The 24592-nt window shown below is 44.5% G+C and overlaps 1 protein-coding gene across 5 annotated transcripts in view; it reads right to left on the bottom strand.

The window, feature by feature from the left end:
* The window catches only part of GFRA1 (GDNF family receptor alpha 1), a 207309-nt gene that overhangs the window by 21224 nt on the left and 161493 nt on the right, over window positions 1-24592 (bottom strand). For all 5 annotated transcript variants that reach the window (XM_060286210.1, XM_060286209.1, XM_060286208.1 and 2 more), the window contains 3 exons: window positions 21950-22059; window positions 18896-19030; window positions 9076-9257 (listed from right to left, as the gene is read on the bottom strand). In XM_060286210.1, the coding sequence (XP_060142193.1) occupies window positions 9076-9257; window positions 18896-19030; window positions 21950-22059 (427 nt within the window). The remainder of the gene's footprint in view (window positions 1-9075; window positions 9258-18895; window positions 19031-21949; window positions 22060-24592) is intronic.

The following is a 24592-nucleotide window of genomic DNA, read 5'->3' as shown; positions in this document are numbered from 1 at the left end:
GGCGGCATGCCTGAATTCCACAAGCATTTCACAGGGAGCGGGCATGGAAGCTCTCCTCGCAGGCTCCAGCTTAAGGGTCTCTTCATTTGGCTTATCCTGATTTGTACCCTTTCAAATAAAACTGTACTTGTAAGTATAGTGCTTTCCTGAGTTCTGAGTCATTCTAGTGAATTGAACCTGAGGGCATCACGGGAACACCTAAGTTTGTAGCCAGTTCGTCAGAAGAGCCTGGGAACTCCTGAAGTATGGTTGGCCTCTGCAGTGGGCAGTCTTGTTGGGGACCGTGCCCTTAACCTGCGGTATCTGTGCTAACCGGGGGCCGGTGTCAGAAGTGACTTGTACTGCAGGATGCCAGCTGGTGTTAGAATAGGCATCATTCGCTTCCTTTATGCTCGTTTATGAACTGGCCTGGCACCTCAATTTGCCAGATGTTCGACAAGAATTTAGGGACTGATTTAGTCTCTATTGAATGAATAATGTTATCCAGAAACAAAAAGGTCAAATGCTCCGTTTTAGGTATTACAGTGTAGCCAGTTAAAATGCATAGAGGAGAAACATGCTGCTGTTCTATTTCCCTTCTGATCAAGCCTCTCTGTGTCTCAGGTCTATTGTTGGAGAAATGGGAATAATAATAGTACTGACCTCATGAAGTTACTGTCAAAATTAGTTTATATATATACGTATATATGCACACATACATATATGTATGTATTTATATAATGTGCTTAGAATAGTACTTGACCCATGGAAAGTACTATTTGCATATTTGCTTTATTAATACAAAACCACAAAAAGCAGAGGTGATGCAAGTTACCGCAGAAAATAGCTCTAGGATCCGTCATACGATTAGATCGTTTGTAATGTTTCCCAAAGTGGGGTTTGGGAACCAGTGGTGTATATGACTTTGTTTAGGTGGCATAAAAACATTTTTATTGCTTTCATTTTAATATTTATATAATGACTTTTTAATATAGAGAGAGCTATTGCATTGATTCACGTTTCACAAATGTTATTAATAGTATATTTCGATACTGAGTTTAAAGATGAATATTAAGCAAACAATAGCACTGGTGGAATGCAGTATGGGAAAGCCTGCGAATTCCTGGTCTTTGAGGCTAAGAGGCAGGGCTAGCTCTCAAATACCATCTTTTCTGCAAATAAGAGTGTTTCCTGTTTACAATTGTGTCATCTCTTCCCACTGTCAGCACTAGTTAAAGAGATATGGCAATGGCCTCTGGCAGGTGGTCATACTCTGACACCCAGGCTGGACCAAGACCTGACTACTGTCACAGCTCCAAGTTCACAGCACCAAGAATCTGATGGTTAGGAGGATCTCTTGAGAGACTCCTGCGCATGGAGAGATGGACTCTGAAACAGTTCTAAGCCCAGTTCAAGACCTGATCCTTTCTTTATTGTCTTGTGGTTTCCTTCTCTTCTTCGCCTGGTGTCCATAGACTATCCCACACCTTCCCCTCCTTCCTTGGGACTTTCTACAATGACCGCATCTTAGAACCAGCAGGATATCACTCGGTTCAAAGCCTTCTTACAAATGAAGGAAGCAAAACCTAAAGAGCTCCATCTTTTTCCATCCATGTGCCCCTACCCCCACCCCAATCCCTGGGAACAACCTTCCTGTACGGCCCCAGGGTCCACAGTTAAAGCTCTAACATGTGTCACCAACCACGATAACGGTGGTGTCCACTTCCAAGTGCAGAGGGTTGGCCAGTCGTGCTAGGCCCTCTGCATACTGGCACTAGTTCTTTAATCCTCACAACAAACCCCAGAGGTGGGCGATAGCTTAAAGGAGACATTCAGAGACGGTAAGAAACATGACCCAGGTCATGACAGAGCAATAGGAAGTGAGCTGGGAACCTCGCTCCAGTTCAACCAACTCCAAAGCTCATGCTCCCCCCCAGCAAAGCAACTCCTAGGCTGTCAGCCACAGGGTGAAATGGAGGTACCGGAGGGGGGCTTTAACCACTGGCAAGGGTGGCGTGAGTACAGGGGATGATAAGCGCCTCTCTCCATCTCCTTCCAGCTTCCCACCTTCCCACCAGTCAGCCTGTGCAAAATCCCACCACCCTGTCCTTGCTCTCAAGTATTCTTCTCCGGAAGATTAACAGGACGCCAAAGCTCCCCATTGCTCTGCTAGCATCAATTGCAAGAAAAACATTTAGAATATTGATTAAGTGCTTCATGCTAGAAGATTTAAATTTACCTCCTGTATTTCCAGGATTAGCTGACACATGGGGTCAGCCTGCTGGCACAAATGATTTACAAAACACCCATTGGCAGCTTTCCTTTTTAAACTCAACACTTAAAATTTTCACTTGGTCACAGCCAGTGGAGTCCTGGGTATTCAGCAGGTTTGGATAATCACCTTCTTGCCACATTGAGACTTGTGGGGTTTGGCCCTGGGAAGAGCTTCAAAATCATTTCCAGTCTGGTCTGGCCCTATCCAGTACAGATGGACTCCGTTTAGGTCTGAAGAGGTACCGGGGCAGTGAGGGGGTAACACATACTGTTCCTCCAGGATGGAAGGTCTTGTTTCAGAGAGAGATTTTTGCAGTATTCTAATATCCAGTGTTCTAATTCAATATTCAAATATTCTTCACATGTAGGAGTTAAACAGGTTATAAGCAGGTGTTAAGGAGGCAAAGTGCATCTGCCCCCTGCCCCTACTACCAATCTGTAAACGTTGTGCTGCAACATACAAGTGCCCAGTGCATTTCTATAGCTTCAGACTGTACTTGGCCAAGAGAGGGGTTGTACTGAGGCTTTCCTGGGAGGCCAGGGAGGTACAGACCTAGACTGAAATCCACTGAATCCAGGTTCTCTGCTCCAGGAAAGATGCCCACCTCAAGGCATTTGTCCCCATGGCCCACGGACGGCCAGCCCTGTTCCTCTTAGGGCTAGCATAGTCTGACTGCCAAAGTAGGTGACATGATTGCTAAGGCGGGTAAAGGGACAGGGAGCCTTTGCATTGCTCACTTTAGCAGTAAGCATTCTTGCAAAAGCTATTCATTTGGACCCTGCTCACATCTCTTTTATGAATGAGAAAGCTGCTTTGCGAAGTCCTTTTTCTATAGAACGCTGCTTAAAAGTTCCATTAAGATGAGGGGAGGAGACTCGAGATCCACAATTGCTGTACCTCCATGTCTCACTCATAGATATGTTTTATTCGGTTCCCAAAAAAACTGACTTTGGATGTGGCTCGCCCTGTTCCCTGGAGCCCCGAGTAAGTGTTCACAGCTTCCTACACCCTTCTGCCTGCCCTGCTCTGAGTGTGCGCCCCCCGTCCATCAGACTTTCTCCTCTCGGTCACACGTCACGTCTCTTCCTGAGGAAAAGCACAGAGACAGTGAAAACTTCTCAGGGGTCCTCAGCCTTAGTCCCAAGGCTGTATTCCCCAAGTTTCTACAACCCTATTTGACCATGGAAATCAAGGGCCTAAAGTCCACTTTAAGAGGTCTTCACTTCAAGCCACCAGAGTTTAGTGATGTATAATAATGCAAAACAGAGATTTTTCCAACACCTACACTTCCCAAATTTACTTTAAATAAGTGACAAGTACAGTCCATTTGATTTAAACATTCTGAGCTTTTCCAGCTACCAGACCACTCAAGTGCACAGAAGATGAAATAATTCGTAGGATTCTTAATGTTTCTTTGTCATGTGACCACTTTGTGCAAGTCAAAGGGATATGCCAGCAATAGCACAGCCTGCGTCATGCTCGTTGCTAATATGCCTGCCAATTAATCCTGACATGGGAGCTTGGCTGGTTACCCAAAACCTGGTATTTTATCATCTCAGGGGGTTAGCTCTTGGACTTTTCTATGACATTTTATACTAATCAACCAACTTTCCTTTTTTTAAAGCTGAGCCTTTCGTAGGAACTGCAGATGAGTCCTATATACACCACACACAAGGCCACTCATTTTCCCCAAACAGAATTGTGTTTGGTTTGTTGATAATTACACTCTGAAGCCGATTTTTGAAAATGTTTATTCTTCCCTTCCGAGGGGAAATCTATCTCAAATGTTAAGATAGAAACCCAAGTCCCTCAGAGTTTTCTCATATTATTGTATATTTAAAAATATTACAAGAGGGTGCTTCTCGAGGGTAGTGAACTTTAGAGCTGCCAAAGATAGTTGACTTGCTCCAAATCTGTTACCAATGGATCCCAAGCTGGTTTAACTCAGTTCTATTCTGAGTAATGACACATATGGCTGGGACAAACGCCACTCTAAGATATTTCTAGGACCCCCGGCAAGTGGTAATTTATCTGAAGATAGCCAGGCAAAGGAAGGACAGATGGGAAGAATAAGTCTCCTGGGAGCCCTACGTGGAAGCAAGAGTCCTAAATCAACGCCAGGGACCACGTTCTCATAGGCTAAGTCCCCTCTCATCACTCACCCACTCACCCCCAATCCTCTGGCTTCCAGTGATTCTTTCAACCATTCTTAATATAGGTCATTCTAAAGAGATAATCGAGCTACAACAAGTTTTAGTGGCAAACTTTCAGTCTTTCCCCTGTACCCTGTCTGCTGGGATTTCAGCATGAAGCATCCCAGCCTACAAGCTTTCTGTTTTTCCCATCATTCGAAGCACCCCCTTCAGGAAGCACTGGGACATATGGGTCTCTCAAATCCAGCTTCTCCCTTCCTCTTTTACTATTATTCACCGCCCCCAGATTTATTGAGGTATAATTGACAAATAAAAATTGTATTTACTTCAGGCATACAACTTGATGTTTTGATATATGTATACATTGTGACAGGTTTACGGCAATCAAGCTAATTAACATATTCATCACCGCACATAGTTACCATTTTGGGGGGTGGGGTAAGAACAACTAAGATGTACTCTCTTGGCGAATTTCAAGTATATAATATGGTACTGCTAACTACAGTCACCGTGCCCTATGTATCCAGATCTTGTTCAACTTGCATGTCTGAAAGTTTGTACCCTATAACCAACATCTCCCCATTTCCCCACCCCCAGCCCCTGGTAACCACCATTCTAGTCTCTGCTTTAAAAAGTTCAACTTTTTTAGAATCCACATATAAATAACATCACGAACCTGGAGGACATTATACAAAGTGAAATAAGCCAGACACAGAAAGACAAATACTGCATGACCTCCTTTACTATTTTTTTTTTTTTGGTATGCGGGCCTCTCACTGTTGTGGCCTCTCCCGTCATGGAGCACAGGCTCCGGACGCGCAGGCTCAGCGGCCCTGGCTCACGGGCCCAGCCGCTCCATGGCATGTGGGATCCTCCCGGACCGGGGCACGGACCCGTGTCCCCCGCATCGGCAGGCGGACTCTCAACCACTGCGCCACCAAGGAAGCCCTCCTTTACTATTTTTTTACTTCTTACTCTCTGCCAATTCCTAATTCAAAGAAAGAGCCCAGGTTGTCCAAGGTCATGGAACAAGGCAAAAAGTACACTGGGCTCAGAGTCGGAAATCCTAGCCCCACTACAGAATTACTGTGTGATCTCAGTTATGTTCCTAGCCTGTCCCTGCCTCATTTGCCTCATCTGTAAAAGAGAAGGATGTTTATCATACCTGACTTGCGGGCTGTTGTGAGGACTAGAGGGCACAATGCATGCGAAATGTTTTGCAAAATGAGACACACTATATACCTGTTAGTGCAACTCACACCAATGTTCCCTAGTGTAACACCCCAAGCAAGGCACAACGCCACCATCCATCTCTTGCAAAGGGCCAAATGGCCAACTGACTTGGGATTAAGCATCGCATGTGACATTCTGGAGCATTCACTCTGCCCCAGGCACTGAAACATGACCCTCATTTAATCCTCTTAATCTAGCAGCTGGGCAGTCGTAACATTTTGTAGCTGAGGAAGCAGAGGCTTGGAGAGGTCATGATGCTGGTAAGGGCAAGAGTCTGGGTCTGCACACAGGCTTGGCTGTAAAACCGAAGCCCTCACCCCCTGCCTCATGGGAGCAAAAATGGGCTCAGACAGGTAGTCGTCGCAGGAGGTAAGGTGCGGTTTTGTGGAACCCTTAAGAGCTCCCTAGAAGTAAAATGCTGTTTAGCTCCAAGATGTGTGGATTGCGTGTGTGTCATCGGGGAGAGAGGTGTGGCCGCCCCTCCTTCCTTGGTGTTCCCACGTCTCCATTTCCCCCTCTGCTGAGAAGTTAAATGGCAGCCCTGAGAGAAACATCATGCTTTAATTTTTACTTTAATTTTACTTTGCCCCTCTGTTTATGAGGCAGAGTTCCTATCACTAATACAGCAGAAGGAAAGGCTGTTTCTTGGGAAAAGAGCTCATGTCTCCCCTGACATTGCCAGGGTGACCTTGCAGTGGCACAGAGTCCCCCTGACAGGGAGGGGTGGTCGGGCAGATCTTGCTGGAGGTAAACACCATGTGGCCAAGCCAAGCACTGTACCCCGAGAAGCAGAAGCCAGGTGATTTGGTGGGGCCGGGGGAAGGGAGACGGGGAGAACACCTCCGCATGGCTGTCAGACTCCTCTCTCATGGGGGAAACTAATTTCACGGAGTTTCCAGTGATGAGTATTCTTCTGAGTTGCCATCTATTAACTTAGTCTGACCTTCCAAAAATGCTGACGAGCTGCATCTTGCCCACTATTTGTACGTTCACTGAGGACAGCATTTGTTTTGAATGCCCATCTCCATGAAGTTTCCAGAACACAAAAGGAGCTTAATAAACAGGGTGAACACTGCCTCTGCCATCATGCTCTGTGCACTTAGACACGAGCAGAGAAGAAACCGGTTTTGCTGCAGCCAAAGCTTGCCTCTTCTTGTGGTCAGGAACCACCTCTGGCCACTGTCATCACCTCATCCTAACAGGGTCCTACCCTCCTCTGGCCACCTGTCTTTACAGATGCTGGAAGCTGAGCGGACCCGACAAGAACAGAAGGCTGACCTGAGAGGAAGCAGGACGCTGAGGCCTGGCCAGAGATAAAAAAGAAACTGTGCTCCGTGGTGCTGTGTCTGCGTCTAGACCCACCTCTAACCAGCTGGGGGACTTAGTGCAAGTCACTTCCCCTCCCTGAACCGCAGGGCTGTACTGCAGGATGGGGCAGTTAGATGCCATAATATTCCCCAAGCTTCCTCCTAGTTCTGGCATTTCCTGCACAGTGCACTGGAGATGGGAAGGGCTCAGGAAACACTTTAGAAATATGAAGAACATCTGGTTAACCTTAGCTTGTGTCTTCCCTACCCGCCTTCTCCTCAGGCTTGTGTGTGGGTGTAGATGATGGTGTGTGTTGGTAGGGACCCAGGAGGACAAAGACAGAGACTAAAGCTCAGCTGAACGGCAGGTAGGATATCTAAGAAAAAGAGGGGAGTGTTGGGGGTGAGAAGATAGCAAGCAAGTCACAAGTGGAAAAACTGCCCGAATACGTTCTAGGACACAGACTGGGTTGTGAGTCAGGAAGGTATTTGGCAGAGAAGTTTCCGGTGAGTGTTCCGGCGAGGCTGATCCTCGGCAGGGCCTGGGCTGGGGGTGGTGGGGAGATGGGAGGATGGATTCCTGTGACAAGTGTGAACACACACAGTGCCTGGCACAGGTCCCCTCTCCTGGCATGGCAGCAGGCAGAAGTCACCACGTGGTCACTGCTGCCTCTCAAATCAAGGAAGAACCGTGGAAAGAACACAAGCCTCTAGATCCCAGGGCTGGTTCTGTGACTCGCTAGCTCTGCAGGCTCAAGCCAAAGCGTCCCCTTGCTGAGCCCCACGTCCTCCAAGGCTCCAGTAACAACACAATCAAGGCATCTCTCTAGCAGCTGTCAGGAGGGTAACATCCGAAGAGGTGAAGTGTGTGAAAATACTTGGTGAGTATATGAAGATGTTCCAAAATAGCTGAATACTCATTATGATGAAAAAAATCAACAAAAAGAATCAACACTCTGCTTTGACTAAAGTTAGGAAATGACTATTTGTAAGTCATTGTGGTTCTTTCCCTTGGAGATCTGAATCAACTCCAAAGAAGTCTTTGGGCCGTTCTCACTAGACTCTATTCACACGAGGGGTTTTCAGTGCAGTGCCTCACAGCTCCTCAAACCACGAAAGAGCATCTCCTTCTGCTTCCTGAAGAATGAACCCGAGCAGGACGCTACATTTGCCTTAACACTTTGATAGTAACACTGTCTCTGGCTTATCTTTAGATAGAGTTAAATATTCCACATTCAGTCTAAATGGCAATGATGTTGACAAAGCCAAGAGCCCCCAAGACGACCCACTGAATGGGAGAAAATGTTTGCAAATGATATGACTGATAAGGGATTAATATCCAACATATATAAACAGCTCATACAACTCAACATCAAAGAAACCAACAGTCCGATTAAAAAATGGGCAGAAGAGGGAGATTGGTTCAAGATGGCAGAGTAGAAGGACATGCTCTCACTCCCTCTTGAGAGAACACCAGAATCACAACTAACTGCTGAACAATCATCGACACAAAGACACTGGAATTCACCAAAAAAGATACCCCACATCCAAAGACAAAGGAGAAGCCACAATGAGATGGTAGGAGGGGTGCAATCACAATAAAATCAAATCCCATAACTGCTGGGTGGGTGACTCACAAACTGGAGAACAATTATACCACAGAAGTCCACCCACTGGAGTGAATGTTCTGAGCCCCACGTCAGGCTTCCCAATCTGGGGGTCCAGCAACAGGAGGAGGAATTCCTAGAGAATCAGACTTTGAAGGCTAGTGGGCTTTCATTGCAGGACATTGACAGGACTGGGGGAAACAGAGACTCCACTCTTGGAGTACACACACAAAGTAGTGTGCGCATCAGGACCCAGGGGAAGGAGCAGTGACCCCATAGGAGACTGAACCTACCAAAGCCCCAGCCCTCGTCAATGGCAGAGTCAGTTCCAGAGCCCATCCTTCTCTCCACTCTAGAGAATATCACGGTCTCCATCTCTCATGGTTAAAATGCACTTTTGAGACTCAAACCTGAGCAGCAGTCTATCATTCTCCCTCCATCTCTAAATGCATTTCAGAAAATGCATCTGTGTTGCCCTCAGAAGTAAAGCACCGACAGGGAGTTCAAGCCCCTGCTCTTACCTGTAAATTTGCACAAGGTGGTAAAACATGAGTGGGGATTTCATTCTCAGAGCCTGCTGGCCCCAGGGGCTTGTTCTTGACCCGGAAGGCTGTGGTGGTGGTGGCAGTGGTGGTCTGAACTGGGAGGGCTGGCTGCCACACGGTCACATCTGAGCCATTGCCAAAGGCTTGAATTGCATTTTCTGCAGTAAAACAGGAGGAAATCCAATTTTAAAATCAAGCAGCAAATGTAACAGACAGTCTACATGAAGGCAGAGAGGCACACTAGAAATTCTGATGAGAGCACTGGACTTCTGTGAACCAACCCCATCTATCCATCCACCCTCCACACGCTGAAAGCCAGCCGTGGGTCAGGTGCTCAAAAATTCATTCATTCATTAAACCCTGAGCTGGACACTTAGCTATGCTCTAAGTGCAACAAATATGTATTGTGTCCCTATTCACGTATCGGGTGTGGAGCAAGATCCTTGCCCTGAAACACCCATCAGTCGAGCCTTTTGAAAGCCAGGCTCAGACCTGTTATTTGGGATCACAGTCACTGTTCCATCTTCCAAGAAAATGCTTGTGTCAAAATTCTATACTAAAAGCAAACTATTTAGTGTTTTTGTTTGTTTTTTGTATTTTCTTTTTAAAATTTAATTTATTCTTTTATACAGCAGGCTCTTATCATTCATCCATTTTATACACATCAGTGTATACATGTCACTCCCAATCTCCCAATTCATCAAACCACCACCCCCACCCCCGCCGCTTTCACCCCCTGGCGTCCATACGTTTTTTCTCTACTTCTGTGTCTCAATTTCTGCTCTGCAAACCGGTTCATCTGTACCATTTTTCTAGGTTCCACATATATGTGTTAATATACGATATTTGTTTTTCTCTTTCTGACTTACTTCACTCTATATGACAGTCTCTAGATCCACCCACGTCTCAACAAATGACCCCATTTCGTTCCTTTTTATGGATGAGTAATATTCCCTTGTATATATGTGCCACATCTTCTTTATCCATTCGTCTGTCGATGGGCATTAGGTTGCTTCCATGTCCTGGCTATTGTAAATAGCGCTGCAATGAACATTGGGCTGCATGTGTCTTTTTGAATTATGGTTTTCTCTGGGTATATGCCCAGTAGTGGGATTGCTGGGTCATATGGTAGTTCTATTTTTAGTTTTTTAAGGAACCTCCATACTGTTCTCCATCGTTGCTGTAACAATTTACATTCCCACCAACAGTGCAAGAGGGTTCCCTTTTCTCCACACCCTCTCCAGCATTTGTTTGTAGATTTTCTGATGATACCCATTCTAACTTGTGTGAGGTGATACCTCATTGTAGTTTTGATTTGCATTTCTCTAACAATTAGTGATGTTGAGCATCTTTTCATTTGCCTGTTGGTCATCTGTATGTCTTCTTTGGAGAAATGTCTATTTAGGACTTCTGCCCATTTTTGGATTCGGTTGTTTGTTTTTTTAATATTGAGCTACATGAGCTGTTTATATATTTTGGAGACTAATCCTTTGTCCGTTGATTCCTTTGCAAATATTTTCTCCCATTCTGAGGGTTTTCCTTTCGTGTTGTTTATGTTTTCCTTTGCTGTGCAAAAGCTTTTAAGTTTCATTAGGTTCCATTTGTTTATTTTTGTTTTTATTTCCATTACTCTAGGAGGTGGGTCAAAAAAGATCTTGCTGTGATTTATGACAAAGAGTGTTCTTCCTATGTTTTCCTCTAAGAGTTTTATAGTGCCCGGTCTTACATTTAGGTCTCTAATCCATTTTGAGTTTATTTTTGTATATGGTGCTGGGGAGTGTTCTAATTTCATTCTTTTACATGTAGCTGTCCAGTTTTCCCAGCACCACTTATTGAAGAGACTGTCTTTTCTCCACTGTATATCCTTGCCTCCTTTGTCATACATTAGTTGACCATAGGTGCGTGGGTTTATCTCTGGGCTTTGTATCCTGCTCTATTGAACTATATTTCTGTTTTTGTGCCAGTATCATATTGCCTTGATTACTGTAGCTTTGTAGTATAGTCTGAAGTCAGGGAGTCTGATTCCTCCACCTCCGTTTTTTCCCTCAAAACTGCTTTGGCTATTCGGGGTCTTTTTTGTCTCCATACAAATTTTAAGATTTTTTGTTCTAGTTCTGTAAAAAATGCCATTGGTAATTTGATAGGGATTGCATTGAATCTGTAGATTGCTTTGGGTAGTATAGTCATTTTCACAATATTAATTCTTCCAATCCAAGAACATAGTATATCCCTCCATCTGTTGGTATCATCTTTAATTTCTTTCATCAGTGTCTTATAGTTTTCTGCATACAGGTCTTTTATCTCCCTAGGTAGGTTTATTCCTAGGTATTTTATTCTTTTTGTTGCAATGGTAAATGGGAGTGTTTCCTTAATTTCTCTTTCAGATTTTTCATCATTAGTGTATAGGAATGCAAGAGATTTCTGTGCATTAATTTTGTATCCTGCAACTTCACCAAATTCTTTGATTAGCTCTAGTAGTTTTCTGGTGGCATCTTTAGGATTCTCTATGTATAGTATCATGTCATCTGGAAGCAGTGACAGTTTTACTTCTTCTTTTCCTATCTGGATTCCTTTTATTTCTTTTTCTTCTCTGATTGCCGTGGCTAGGACTTCCAAAACTATGTTGAATAATAGTGGTGAAAGTGAACATCCTTGTCTTGTTCCTGATCTTCGAGGAAATGCTTTCAGTTTTTCACCATTGAGAATGATGTTTGCTGTGAGTTTGTCATATATGGCCTTTATTATGTTGAGGTAGCTTCCCTCTATGCCCACTTTCTGGAGACTTTTTATCATAAATGGGTGTTGAATTTTGTCAAAAGCTTTTTCTGCATCTTTTGAGATAATCATATGGCTTTTCTCCTTCAGTTTATTAATATGTTGTATCACATTGATTGATTTGCATATATTGAAGCATCCTTGCATTCCTGGAATAAACCCCACTTGATCATGGTGTATAATCCTTTTAATGTGCTGTTAGATTCTGTTTACTAGTATTTTGTTGAGGATTTTTGCATCTATGTTCATCAGTGATATTGGCCTGTAGTTTTCTTTCTTTGTGACATCCTTGTCTGGTTTTGGTATCAAGGTGATGGTGGCCTCGTAGAATGAGTTTGGGAGTGTTCCTCCCTCTGCTATATTTTGGAAGAGTTTGAGAAGGATAGGTGTTAGCTTTTCTCTTAATATTTGATAGAATTCGCCTGTGAAGCCAGCTGGTCCTGGACTTTTGTTTGTTGGAAACTTTTAAATCACAGTTTCAATTTCATTACTTGTGATTGGTCTGTTCATATTTTCTATTTCTTCCTGGTTCAGTCTTGGAAGTTTATACCTTTCTAAGAATTTGTCCATTTCTTCCAGGTTGTCCATTTTATTGGCATAGAGTTGCTTCTGCGGTGTCTGTTGTAACTTCTCCTTTTTCATTTCTAATTGTATTGATTTGAGTCCTCTTCCTCTTTTTCTTGATGAGTTTGGCTAATGGTTTATCACTTTTGTTTATCTTCTCAAAGAAACAGCTTTTAGTTTTATTGATCTTTGCTATTGTTTTCTTTGTTTCTATTTCATTTATTTCTGCTCTGATCTTGATGATTTCTTTCCTTCTGCTAACTTTGGGTTTTGTTTATTCATCTTTCTCTAGTTCCTTTAGGTGTAACATTAGATTTTTTATTTGAGATTTTTCTTGTTTCTTGAAGTAGGCTTGAATAGCTATAAGCTTCCCTCTTTGAACTGATTTTGCTGCATCCCATAGGTTTTGGATCATCGTGTTTTCATTATCATTTGTCTCTAGGTATTTTTTGATTTCCTCTTTGATTTCTTCAGTGATCTCTTGGTTATTTAGTAACGTATTGTTTAGCCTCCATGTGTTTGTGTTTTTTACATTTTTTTCCCCAGTAATTGATTTCTAATCTCATAGCATTGTGGTCAGAAAGGTGCTTGATATGATTTCAATTTTCTTAAATTTACCGAGGCTTGATTTGTGACCCAAGATGTGATCTATCCTGGAGAATGTGCTGTGCGCACTGGAGAAGAAAGTATAATCTGTTGTTTCTGGATGGAGTCTCCTATAAATATCAATTAAATCTATCTGGTCTATTGTGTTATTTAAAGCTTGTGTTTCCTTATTTATTTTCATCTTGGATGATCTGTCCATTGGTGTAAGTGAGGTATTAAAGTCACCCACTATTATTGTGCTACTGTCGATTTCCTCTTTTAGAGCTGTTAGCAGTTGCCTTATGTATTGAGGTGCTCCTATGTTGGGTGCATATATATTTATAATTGTTATATCTTCTTCTTGGATTGATCCCTTGATCATTACGCAGTGTCCTTCCTTGTCCCTTGTAACACTCTTTATTTTAAAGTCTATTTTATCTGATATGAGTATTGCTATTCCAGGTTTCTTTTGATTTCCATTTGCATGGAATATCTTTTTCCATCCCCTCACTTTCAGTCTGTATGTGTCCCTAGGTCTGAAGTGGGTCTCTTGTAGACAGCATATATGTGGGTCTTGTTTTTGTATCCATTCAGCAAGCCTGTGTCTTGTGGTTGCGGCATTTAATCCATTCACGGTTACGGTAATTATCGATATGTACGTTCCTATTACCATTTTCTTAATTGTTTTGGGTTTGTTTTTGAAGGTCCTTTTCTTCTCTTGTGTTTCCCACTTAGAGAAGTTCCTTTAGCATTTGTTGTAGAGCTGGTTTGGTGGTGCTGAATTCTCTTAGGTTTTGCTTGTCTGTAAAGCTTTTGATTTCTCCATCAAATCTGAGTGATATCCTTGCTGGGTAATTTGGTTGTAGGTTCTTCCCTTTCATCGCTTTAAGTATATCATGCCACTCCCTTCTGGCTTGCAGAGTTTCTACTGAGAAATCAGCCGTTAGCCTTATGGGAGTTCCCTTGTATGTTATTTGTCGTTTTTCCCTTGCTGCTTTCAATAATTTTTCTTTGTCTTTAATTTTTGCCAATTTGATTACTATGTGTCTTGGCGTGTTTCTTCTTGGGTTTATCCTGTATAGGACTCTCTGTGCTTCCTGGACTTGGGTGGCTATTTCCTTTTCCATGTTAGGGAAGTTTTTGACTATAATATCTTCAAATATTTTCTTGGGTCCTTTCTCTCTCTCTTCTCCTACTGGGACCCCTATAACGCGAATGTTGTTGCGTTTAAGATTGTCCCAGAGGTCTCTTAGGCTGTCTTCATTTCTTTTCATTCTTTTTTCTTTATTCTGTTTGGTGGCAGTGAATTCCACCATTCTGTCTTCCAGGTCACTTATCCGTTCTTCTTCCTCAGTTATTCTGCTATTGATTCCTTCTAGTGTATTTTTCATTTCAGTTATTGTATTGCTCATCTCTGTTTGTTCTTTAATTCTTCTAGATCTTTGTTAAACATTTCTTGCATCTTCTCGATCTTTGCTTCCATTTTTTTTCCCGAGGTTCTGGGTCATCTTCAATATCATTGTTCTGAAATCTCTTTCTGGAAGATTGCCTATCTCCACTTCATTTAGTTGTTTTTCTGGGGTTTTATCTTGTTCCTTCATGTGGTACATAGCCCTCTGCCTTTTCATCTCGTCTATCTTTCTGTGAATGTGGTTTTTGTTCCACAGGCTGCAGGACTGTAGTTCTTCTTGCTTCTGCTTTTTGCTCTCTGGTGTATGAGGCTATCTAAGAGGCTTGTGGAAGTTTCCTGATGGGAGGGACTGGTGGTGGGTAGAGCTGACTGTTGCTCTGGTGGGCAGAGCTCAGTAAAACTTTAATCCACTTGTCTACTGAGGGGTGGGGCTGGGTTCCCTCCCTGTTGGTTGTTTGGCCTGAGGCGACCCAACACTGGAGCCTACCCAGGCTCTTTGGTGGGGCTAATGGTGGATTCCGGGAGGGCTCACGTGAAGAAGTACTTCCCAGAACTTTTGCTGCCAGTGTCCTTGTCCTCATGGTGAGGCACAGCCACCCCCCCACCTCTGCAGGAGACCCTCCAACACTAGCAGGTAGGTCTGCTTCAGTCTCCTATGGGATCACTGTTCCTTCCCCTGGGTCCCAATGCACACACTACTTTGTGTGTGCCCTCCAAGAGTGGAGTCTCTGTTTCCCCCAGTCCTGTCAAAGTTCTGCAATCAAAGCCCACTAGCCTTCAAAGTCTGATTCTCTAGGAATTCCTCGTCCCGTTTCCAGACCCCCAGGTTGGGAAGCCTGACATGGGGCTGAGAACCTTCACTCCAGTGGGTGGACTTCTGTGGTATAAGTGTTCTCCAGTTTGTGAGTCACCCACCCAGCAGTTATGGGATTTGATTTTATTGTGATTGCACCCCTCCTACCGTCTCATTGTGGCTTCTCCTTTGTCTTTGGATGTGGGGTATCTTTTTTGGTGAATTCCAGTGTCTTCGTGTTGATGATTGTTCAGCAGTTAGTTGTGATTCCGGTGTTCTCGAAAGAGGAAGTCTATTTAGTGTTTTTTTTAAGTACCACATCCCTAATTATGATACTGGGGTAACTCAGTGGCATTCACAGAAATTTGGCAGCCAGTAAAATCAAACAGCAAAAGAGTGTGATTCGCTACCACAGAGCACCTACTATGAGCCCAGCATTGCTCAAGGTACAAAGGCAACCAGTTTCTTTAAAAGAAAAATCTATCCCAAACCTCATCAATAATATATAGTGAAAATTTAAGTAAGATTATTTTTTCCCTTTTTGCTCCCAGTTGTCCAAACAAAATCTGCATAATTAGGAAGGAGCAGCCCTGTTAAATGAAAAGTTTAAAATGTAAAACTTTAAAATCCTATTACAATTTCATGGGATTAGATTGTTTTTATGTCACAAGTAAATTGGATGTGTGTTGTTCTCCTCCCTAAGATGAATAAAAAACAGTTTTTAATCAGGTCCTTGGGGATTTGGCGTGGATTTAGGAATTTTTTATTTCATATTCATTGTATAAGATATCAAACTCTTCCATTTGGGACCTGAATGTGTAAATTTTTAATATATGACTCTTAGCTGGCATTTTTCGATATACAAGACAGAATAATTTAAGCCTAGTCTTCCTCTTAGAAGGGACATTTTGTTCTAAAATTGTTGTCCTTTAAGTTCAGCAAATTGGAAGCTTGTTTTCTAAAACGACATTTTTTAGGCTGTAAGAAACCGCTTCAAATTAATATCAATGCTTCTAATGCTCCCATCCATGTGACATGGCTTAACGGGTGGGAGGAAGATAAAGAAAGAGGTACTTGGGGGACCAGTTTCCTTAAATGACCCAGGATAACAACAAGAAAACAGCAAAACCTTCCTTTTTCTTGTTAAGGCATGTAGATTCAGGAAACCCATGTCACTTGTTGAAACTGTCTGTGATTTCTAGCGTGTTTGCCTTGCCATTTGGGAAGACTGTTTGTCCACTTGCTCATTCATTCATTCAAGTGTCAATGGAACATCTATTGAGTGCCAGTCACCGCTCTGTGCTGGGTATCGGCAGGGGACAACAATGACAGCAACAAGAGACAAAAGTCCCTGTCCTCGTGGAGGTCACATTCTGGTTGGGGAGGCAAATAAGTAAAGTATATAATACATTAGGTGGTGAGAAATGCTTGGAGGAAGATGACACAGAGGTGGGGTTCAGGGAGCACCAGGATGGGAACGGGGAACTGGAGTTTCGATGGCGTGGCCCAGGAAGGCAAAGGTGGCACCTGAAAAAGGACTTGAGTGACAGTAACTGATGTCTCATCTCTGCCCCCAGACCATTCCGCTCTCTTCCCTTCACCTCGGCCATGTACTTTGGCTTGAAAATAACTGTCTCCTCCCCAATTACCAGAAGTACACAACAGGCTGGAATCATGCTCACGATAGGGGAATTGGAGGGTTTTGGTTAATTTGCAGGGAGCAGAATTGGGTTATTGCGTTTGGGTTGGAATCTACATATTCCAATTCCTTCTACTCTAGGGCCTGTTGCAAGAGACTGAATTTACAGCCCTGTGTCTTTGATAGGCTGTGCTCCATCTAATCAAAGTATAAATGGAATGACTATGAAAAATTCTGGCTGGCTTTGGTCACCAGTGAAGACCAAACGCATTTATTTTTATTGAAAAGTCATTAACAATAAGATACCATTATCCCCTTCACCAAAATATTATTAAGCAGGGACAACTTTAATTTCTCTATGAGGCAGTGGTTTTCCAGCCCAAGTGAGTATAATCTTTTTTCTCACACTGACCTCTGTTGTCATTGCTTTATCTTCAATAAAACTTGGATTCTGCCAGAACAGTGTGCAGGATGTGAAAAAGAGGATGTGTGTGTGTGTGTGTGTGCACGCGCTTATATATATTTCTTTTTTTTTTAGTCAAGACCAAATAAAAGGCTTAAGGTGTAGTTCCACGGTGTGCCCAATGTCTTGGCAAATGTCTCCATACTTTCGACTAGTTTTATGGGTTTTAATTTCACTTTAGTGTCCAAAAGCTTGTTGTAGTTTTAAGATGATCAAAGCATTGGGTTATAGCCAAGCACCTACTGAGCAAATCACTAAGATTTGTCTTTTCAACAGAAGAAACAATTGAGGTGGTTTTAGAAGTAACACTTAAAAGCTTTCCCACGCGTACAGTAAATAGTTTGCTAATTCTTTAGAAATCACTCAGGGCACCATGGAGAAATTGTCACCTGAGGGCACAGTGCTCAGAGGGGTAGGTGAACCTTGGTCCGCACTTCCCACTGGGAAGTCATACCTGGTCCCCGACGTGCAGGCACGAGTTCTTGTCCATCAGGCCCTTCAGTATCAGGCCTGACACAGAAGCCCGCAGGTCACAGTGGCTGCAGAGGAAGGAACTCGGGCTTTGGATCCTACCTCTGGCATGGCTGGTTTAGGTGAATACCAGCCGTTTATTCAACTGTGAAATGGAGGTAACACCGCATCTCCTAGGCGCAGGTTACAGTCAGTGCGACAATGTATACGGTACAATTCTCACAGACTGAATTTGCACACAGAGCAGGCACCCGATAAATTAATGGTGGCTGCTACTGCAAAATGCGAATAAGGCATTCAAGCATCTCAGCTGGATCATCGCCTAGAGCGTGCACATCTCGGTGGACAGAAGGGAGACCTGGCACAGTGCTCACACAGTTCATCTGATGAGGTCCATCGCTCACACCCGTACATTTCTCTCTATCCCTCTCCCTTTGGGAAACATGTTTCCAAGTTGCCTAAAGGACCCTGCAATAATAACCGGTACTGTTCCCAAGCAGAGCCCACCGCCCGCCCCCCATCCCCGGCTCAGCTCATCTCCAGAGATAACCGACCTCCTGAAGCTGCTGGCTGCATCACCAGCCGATCTCACTCAAGAACCGTTGCTTCTCCTCGGAGCCAGCCCTGAACATCCAGGGGGCTATTGATGTTAACATTCTAATTTTTCTCAGAGAGCCCTTGGAAGCCTATCCCCATCTAACTTGTCTGAGCGTCTCACATTGTATATTCTGACCAGGTTTTAAGAACTGCTGGAACTGACTTGGGGTTGGTTGCCAAGATCAAAATCTCAACTGTGGGTAGAAATGTTCTTTCCCACACAATGTACCCTTGGTTATTTGCATCTCTCACTCTCCTGGGCCTCTGGACTCGCCGTCTTAGCAGCACCTAGTTCATCACTTGCTCCGGCCCCGCTGCATTACGTAGTGAGGCCAAAAGGAGCTGAATTCACTGGCAGCGATCAGGAAAAAAAGGGACACAGAGACAGAGAGAGAGAGAGAGAGAGAGAAGGCAGACACAAGAAACACAAAGGGCCAGCTTGAACTTAGAGGGGAAAACACGTTTGTGTGTTTGTTGCCTGTTGTTTTTGCAACTCACTAAGACATGTGTTGTCCTTGAAGAAATTCAGAAATTTCAAGCACTCCTCCAGGTCGTTTCCACTGTTGTTGCAGTCACACCAGGGGGCCACGCTGAGGCTACTGGAGTCTATGTAGTTGGGGGTCATGACTGTACCTAGAAGAGTAAAAAACAAGGCGTTTTATTCTTGTGTGATGGTATAAACGTTCCTAGAGCCTAAAAAGAAACAAATGTTTCTCTGACAGTGGATGCACCCGTGGAGAATTACAAACGTTGTGTTTGCTGAGTGGAAAATTAGGTTAAACAGTGCATTTTCTTGGCAATTTATCTTGAGCACATAAAATAATTTACACATTTACTTAAAAAATTCTAACGGAACTCCTTGAGCTGCGCTTAGGGTGTTCTTCGCCGCACAAATGGTACAGATGCCATGGAGTAGCGGAGAAGTAACTTAGAACGCGTGAGCTGCCAAGTCCCTTGCATTTTCTTGAAAATGTCATTAATCTTCATAAATAGATAGAGCTGGTCTGACACATCTTAAAAAACCCTTTCAGGACTTTGCCTCTACCTCCCTCGGAAGCAATAGGTTCCTTCAGAGTAACCCAGAGAAGCTTAGAAGCTACCCTTATGGGTTACCCCACATTCTGGATGTATACAAGGCGGCCTCTGCTCACTAGACTCTCAACTGATTCCGTGTTCCACGTTGTGATGGAATTGGAAATAAACAAAGGAAATTCTCTAAGCCAATGGCTCCTCGAGTATTGTGTTAGGAGTCCTCAAAAGTCCTCAAAGAAATGCTGGGTGGTCACTCTTGCCTGCCTCTTCCTGTGTATTCATTGTTCTTCTGATGAGTTCTGTACTGGTACAAATAAACACTGTGTGTATACTTAGCACGACCCAAGTGTCTTCTCCTGGGTGGCTCACACCAGGCAAGGCCTACTCATGCCAAGAAGCCTTCTGTTTTTATACAGTTTGTGGAATTAAGAAGTAATAGGCAGTCCAGCGAGCCACAGGATATATTTGGTTCAGAAACAGAAAAAAAATTCTTTTTAAGCTCTTCTGGGTCAAGGGCATATCTTCTTTGCCCTACATTCCTTACTGACTTGAACTAAATAATGTCCCATTATACCTTGGGATGAAAACGTCAACCCACAGCAGAGAGAAGCTTCTAACTTTGGGTGAGAAAGGAACGGGCACCCCAAACGCTGAGTGAAGAGGCTAGGGTATGTCTGCTAAGCATCTGCTGTATGCCTGGCACCAGAATGGATCCCTGCCATTTGGAAGAAGTAGGAACAAGCTTTGTCCTGAGAGAAGTTAGAACCCAATGACCAGAGTGGAGGGAAAGAGTTGGACCCAAGAGAGAAATAAATTTTGGTGCACAGAATGCATTGTCTCAACCGGTTATTCCCTTAAATAATGAGGATTTCATCATCCTCAGGCCAGAAACACCTGGCAGCTCTGAGGCTTGGCGCCGTATGGAGTATTTCATGAGCATGTGCACCTAGAAGGTACGGACTGAGGTGTAAATAGTGATTATATCCTGGAGTGGGGCTGTACGTCTTTAACATTGTCTCCTTTGCGTTCTCTGTATTTAAAAAAAAAAAAACTCTTTACAATGAGCACTCCTTACTTAATTCAGTTATTTCTTAAACCTGTAATTCCATAGTTGATAAATAATCCTACTAGGGACTACTTCATTTAAGAAAAGGGGAGAGTGGATGCGAATTTGGAGAGCTGACTTAAGGGAGATAAGCTCATGGGACCTATCCATGAGAATGGTCAAGAGCTGGTGAGTGGTATTACCCAAGAGAGCACGGGTATCCTTGCAAAAAAAAAGTTGGGATGAGTGTGCAGGCACCTGCAATATCCCTGCATTAAGTACAGTCAGTGATTTTCCCAGTGGCTCTTGCTGAAGACACTCTGGTGACAAAGAATTTGGTCTGTGCCGTCACTCTTGGTGGGACTTTCTTTCCGCCTGGTGACATGTGTGATCCTGGCAGGCGCTCGCACCCTGGCTGAGCCATCAGGCTCTGACAACCGTGATTTCCCTCATCCTTCCCCAGCCTTCATGACCTGCTGCTTCTCAAACGACAATCGTGAGCGAGCCCTGCCACCAAGGCTTCTGCAGCCCTGGCACCCGGAGCCCTTCCTTTCCTCCTGCTGCCCCTGTTTATCCTTGGGTACAGATCTGCCTCTTTCTGTCCCTCTTCCGACTCGCACTGGTGCCTCATTTATTTGCACTGTTCCCCTGAATGCCAAGAACCTGGTTCCTCTAACGCCTTAGGTCTTGAAGGACAGAAAACACTATTTATGCTATGTCTGTTCTCAGGGGAAAAAATTAGGCAAAACACCCCCTACCCACCAGGAGCTGAATTACCCAGAATATTAATGGCGAGCAGGACCCCCAGTATTCAGGGATTTTCTTTCCAAGGGGCCATTTCTGGAAAACAGCCTTTCTGACTTCCCCAGACTGAATGACTTCCAAGTTCCCTCTCTCCAAAGTTCCCCAATTCAATTAACTTGGTTTGACTTGCTCTCCTCTTCCATAACCACGCTTTCCCCCCACTTTTTTTTTTTGCAGTACGCGGGCCTGTCACTGTTGTGGCCTCTCCCGTTGTGGAGCACAAGCTCTGGACGTGCAGGCCCAGTGGCCAGGGCTCACGGGCCCAGCCGCTCCGCGACATGTGGGATCTTCCCGGACCAGGGCACGAACCCGTGTCCCCTGCATCGGCAGGCGGACTCTCAACCACTGCGCCACCAGGGAAGCCCTCCCCCCTACTTTTGTTCTGTGCGGTCAGTTCTCCAACTGAGACGCTTCCCAGGTCTTCACACTGGCTGCCTTCCGGTTCTTTAATAATCCCTGCTTCCTGCCTTTGCGCATCCATTGCGTCCATTTTCCTCTTTTTTCTTCCCCCCTTCTTCAGAGGCAAGTCCTGAAGGACCCAACATCAAAACACCAGCACAGAGCATTCCTAGGAGATTTTTACATCCACGGGGAGCGGCAGGCTACAATGGAAGGAGTCTGAGTATTTGTAAACCGGCATTTTCTCCCATCCCATGTCTCCCCAGTCTTACCAATAAGCCCCGAGTAGGCGAGGAGGCAGTCAGCGTAGTTCTCCTTTAGGCAGCTGCTGACAGACCTCGACTCCGGCTGGCAGTTGGTAAAAAAATCCGCCAGGCGAGATCTGCAACAGGAAGAAAGCAGGGGGTGGGGAATAGGCTTTAAAATAGCCTAAGCTTCTGGACAGGCATAACTTTTCTTTACTCCTTCCTTGATAGGCCTTTTTCCACACCAAAAAATACAGAGAACGTGAACTCTTACAATATAAGCATCCTCTCTTATGCGCGCCCCTAACCGTCCCCTCACCCTCCTGTGTGGGCGCCTTGCAGAGAAGACTTCAGGGCCTATAACTGGAGAAATCTAGACGCTTTGAAGTTTCCATTCAATATTTATTTCTGACTAGACTTATTTGCATCTTTAGGAAATGTGCTTCTCCACACACTCACCGGAGGTCCACACTGGGAAAATATTTACTTTATACAGAAACATGTCCCTGGCATCAAAACAGGATCCTATAGCCCAACTGCTCCTGTAATTACTAGTGGCTTTAAAAATATGTGTATCTGTCATCTAAGTCATCTCTCAGCCACCACCCCAGGGAGGGGGCAGTGGTTTATTCCAGCCAAGTGATACTGAGGAAGAGCTCGCCTTTCCAGAACTGAAGAGAAAGGCAAAAGGGACAGGGTGATGCTGGCTCAGGGTGCAATTTCACTGTCTGACTGGGAGTAGGGGGTCCACTGATCAAAGCGAAGCATCTGTCTGCAGTTTGCTAAGCCTCCAGGGGCCAGCGCAGTCCACCCAGAAGACCTGGGTGGTGGTGAAGGTGCAGAAGTGAAGATAGGGCCGTAGACAACACCCGTCTGGGGAGGAAAAGGGCTCTTTGTGGCCAACTGGCTCTTTTTCAGTCTAAAGGGGATATTGTTGCAGAAATCCTGAATGAAAGCTGGGGCACCTCTGAGGTCATCCGAGCAGACCACAGCTCTGTTTCTATGTGAATAACACAATGGACTTCAAGAGAATTTAAATTATCTGATAATTATGGGACACAATGGACGTTTGTCTTAGCTTTCTTCCCTTCAGCTCACCCGAGTTGCCAGCCAACATACCCAGAGCTGTTTTTACTTCTATCCACCCAAGAAACTGTATTTACTTAGCATCCTTAATGATATAAGCAAGCTTGCCTGGGTGGAGCTGAACAAGGGAGGATGTCTGGAGAACACAGAGGTTTGTAAAAGGCCCGTAGGATGCACATTCCGTGTCCCTTTCCTACAACTTTAACTGGAAGGGGATTAAAAGGCCTGATGAAATTATCTAAGTTCACAGCACATTGAAAAGGATGGTTCGTATGGGATTGGTCTCTCCTTGAACCCTTGTAAACAAGGCGTGTCTGAGCTTCCCTACCTGTGCCAATCTGTACATCCCGTATGTCGTGTGCCTGGTTCCATCACGGTGACTCCCCGGGGCAGGTGTTGAAGCTCTGCTTTACTTTCTTTGCACAGCACCTGACACTCCTCAGACAGCCCCTTTAGAACGCTTCCCAAGCAGGGCCATGTGCTGAAGCTAAGTGGCTTGGCAAACTCCTCCAGATGAGGCTCGTGCGTATGCCTGTGTACGTGCCTGGATCTCTCCCACGGTCTAAGCCTAGTTGGTGTTTTCTGACTCGAACTGAACACACTGAAAGGCATAAAACCTGTCCATTTTCTGTAGCCTGGTTAAAGGATTTATCTTTCAGAGGAAATCCCTAAAGGTGACTCAGGCTTACTCAACTGGCACCAATGGCATCCAGCTTGGATCGAGTGTTAATTTCAGAAGAGTTTCCCTGGTCATGAAAGTTAATGATCTCATGGCATTGGGCTACTAACTTTGCAAAGGCCAACTGTGGTTCAGGCAGCTGCGACTCCAGTTCTGCACACAACCTGATCAGCTCTCTGACCTGGCAGCCCCGCGCTCCCAGCTGCCCCGCAGAGACGGTCGAAAGGTCTCACTCTCTCCGAGTCTCCTGTTTCTCGTAGCCTCTTGAGCAGACTATTAACTGAACAGCACCGTGATGCGGAATACTATCCTCCAGCGCAAGGCTAATGCCACCAAATTCATTTTACTTAACAACCTCAGAACGGACTCACAATTGGACTCTGGAATGAAAGGCTAATTGAGTCAGTCTGCTGCAGAGAACATAACCCTGATTGGGAGGATAAAACTAGATATACTGCTCTGAGCATCACCCCAGACAGGTTGGTTTTAGAGAGAAGATCATCAGCACAGATCCCGGTCCTAAGACAAAACCAAGCCAGTGGACAGCAAGAGTTTCAAAATAATCGTGAGCACATGCAGCACAGCTAAAGCGCTAACATTTCCCTGTTTCCTTCACCTTTGACCCACCTCCCCCTGCCATTTATACGTGGAGACAGGATGGCCACTTTCTGTGATTCACATTTTACAGATAGAAAAACTGACGTCAGAAGAAGTTTATACAGTGGTTCCTGGAGTCAGCTCATTACGGGCAGACTGGTACCTTTTCACGAATTTTGCGAGTTGGTTAACATCACAGTGGTAGCTTGAAAGTGGCCTTGGTGGGAATATTTACACAATGGTAATCAGCAAGTGCTACAAGTCAGGGTCTTGTGCTGTTCTTGGAGAACCAGTTGCTACATATTTAC

The sequence above is a fragment of the Globicephala melas genome, chromosome 16 (genome assembly GCF_963455315.2).
Source record: "Globicephala melas chromosome 16, mGloMel1.2, whole genome shotgun sequence".
Classification (NCBI taxonomy): domain Eukaryota; kingdom Metazoa; phylum Chordata; class Mammalia; order Artiodactyla; family Delphinidae; genus Globicephala; species Globicephala melas.
The sequence above is the reverse complement of the archived record's forward strand: the minus strand, read 5'-3'. Positions and strand labels throughout refer to the sequence as shown.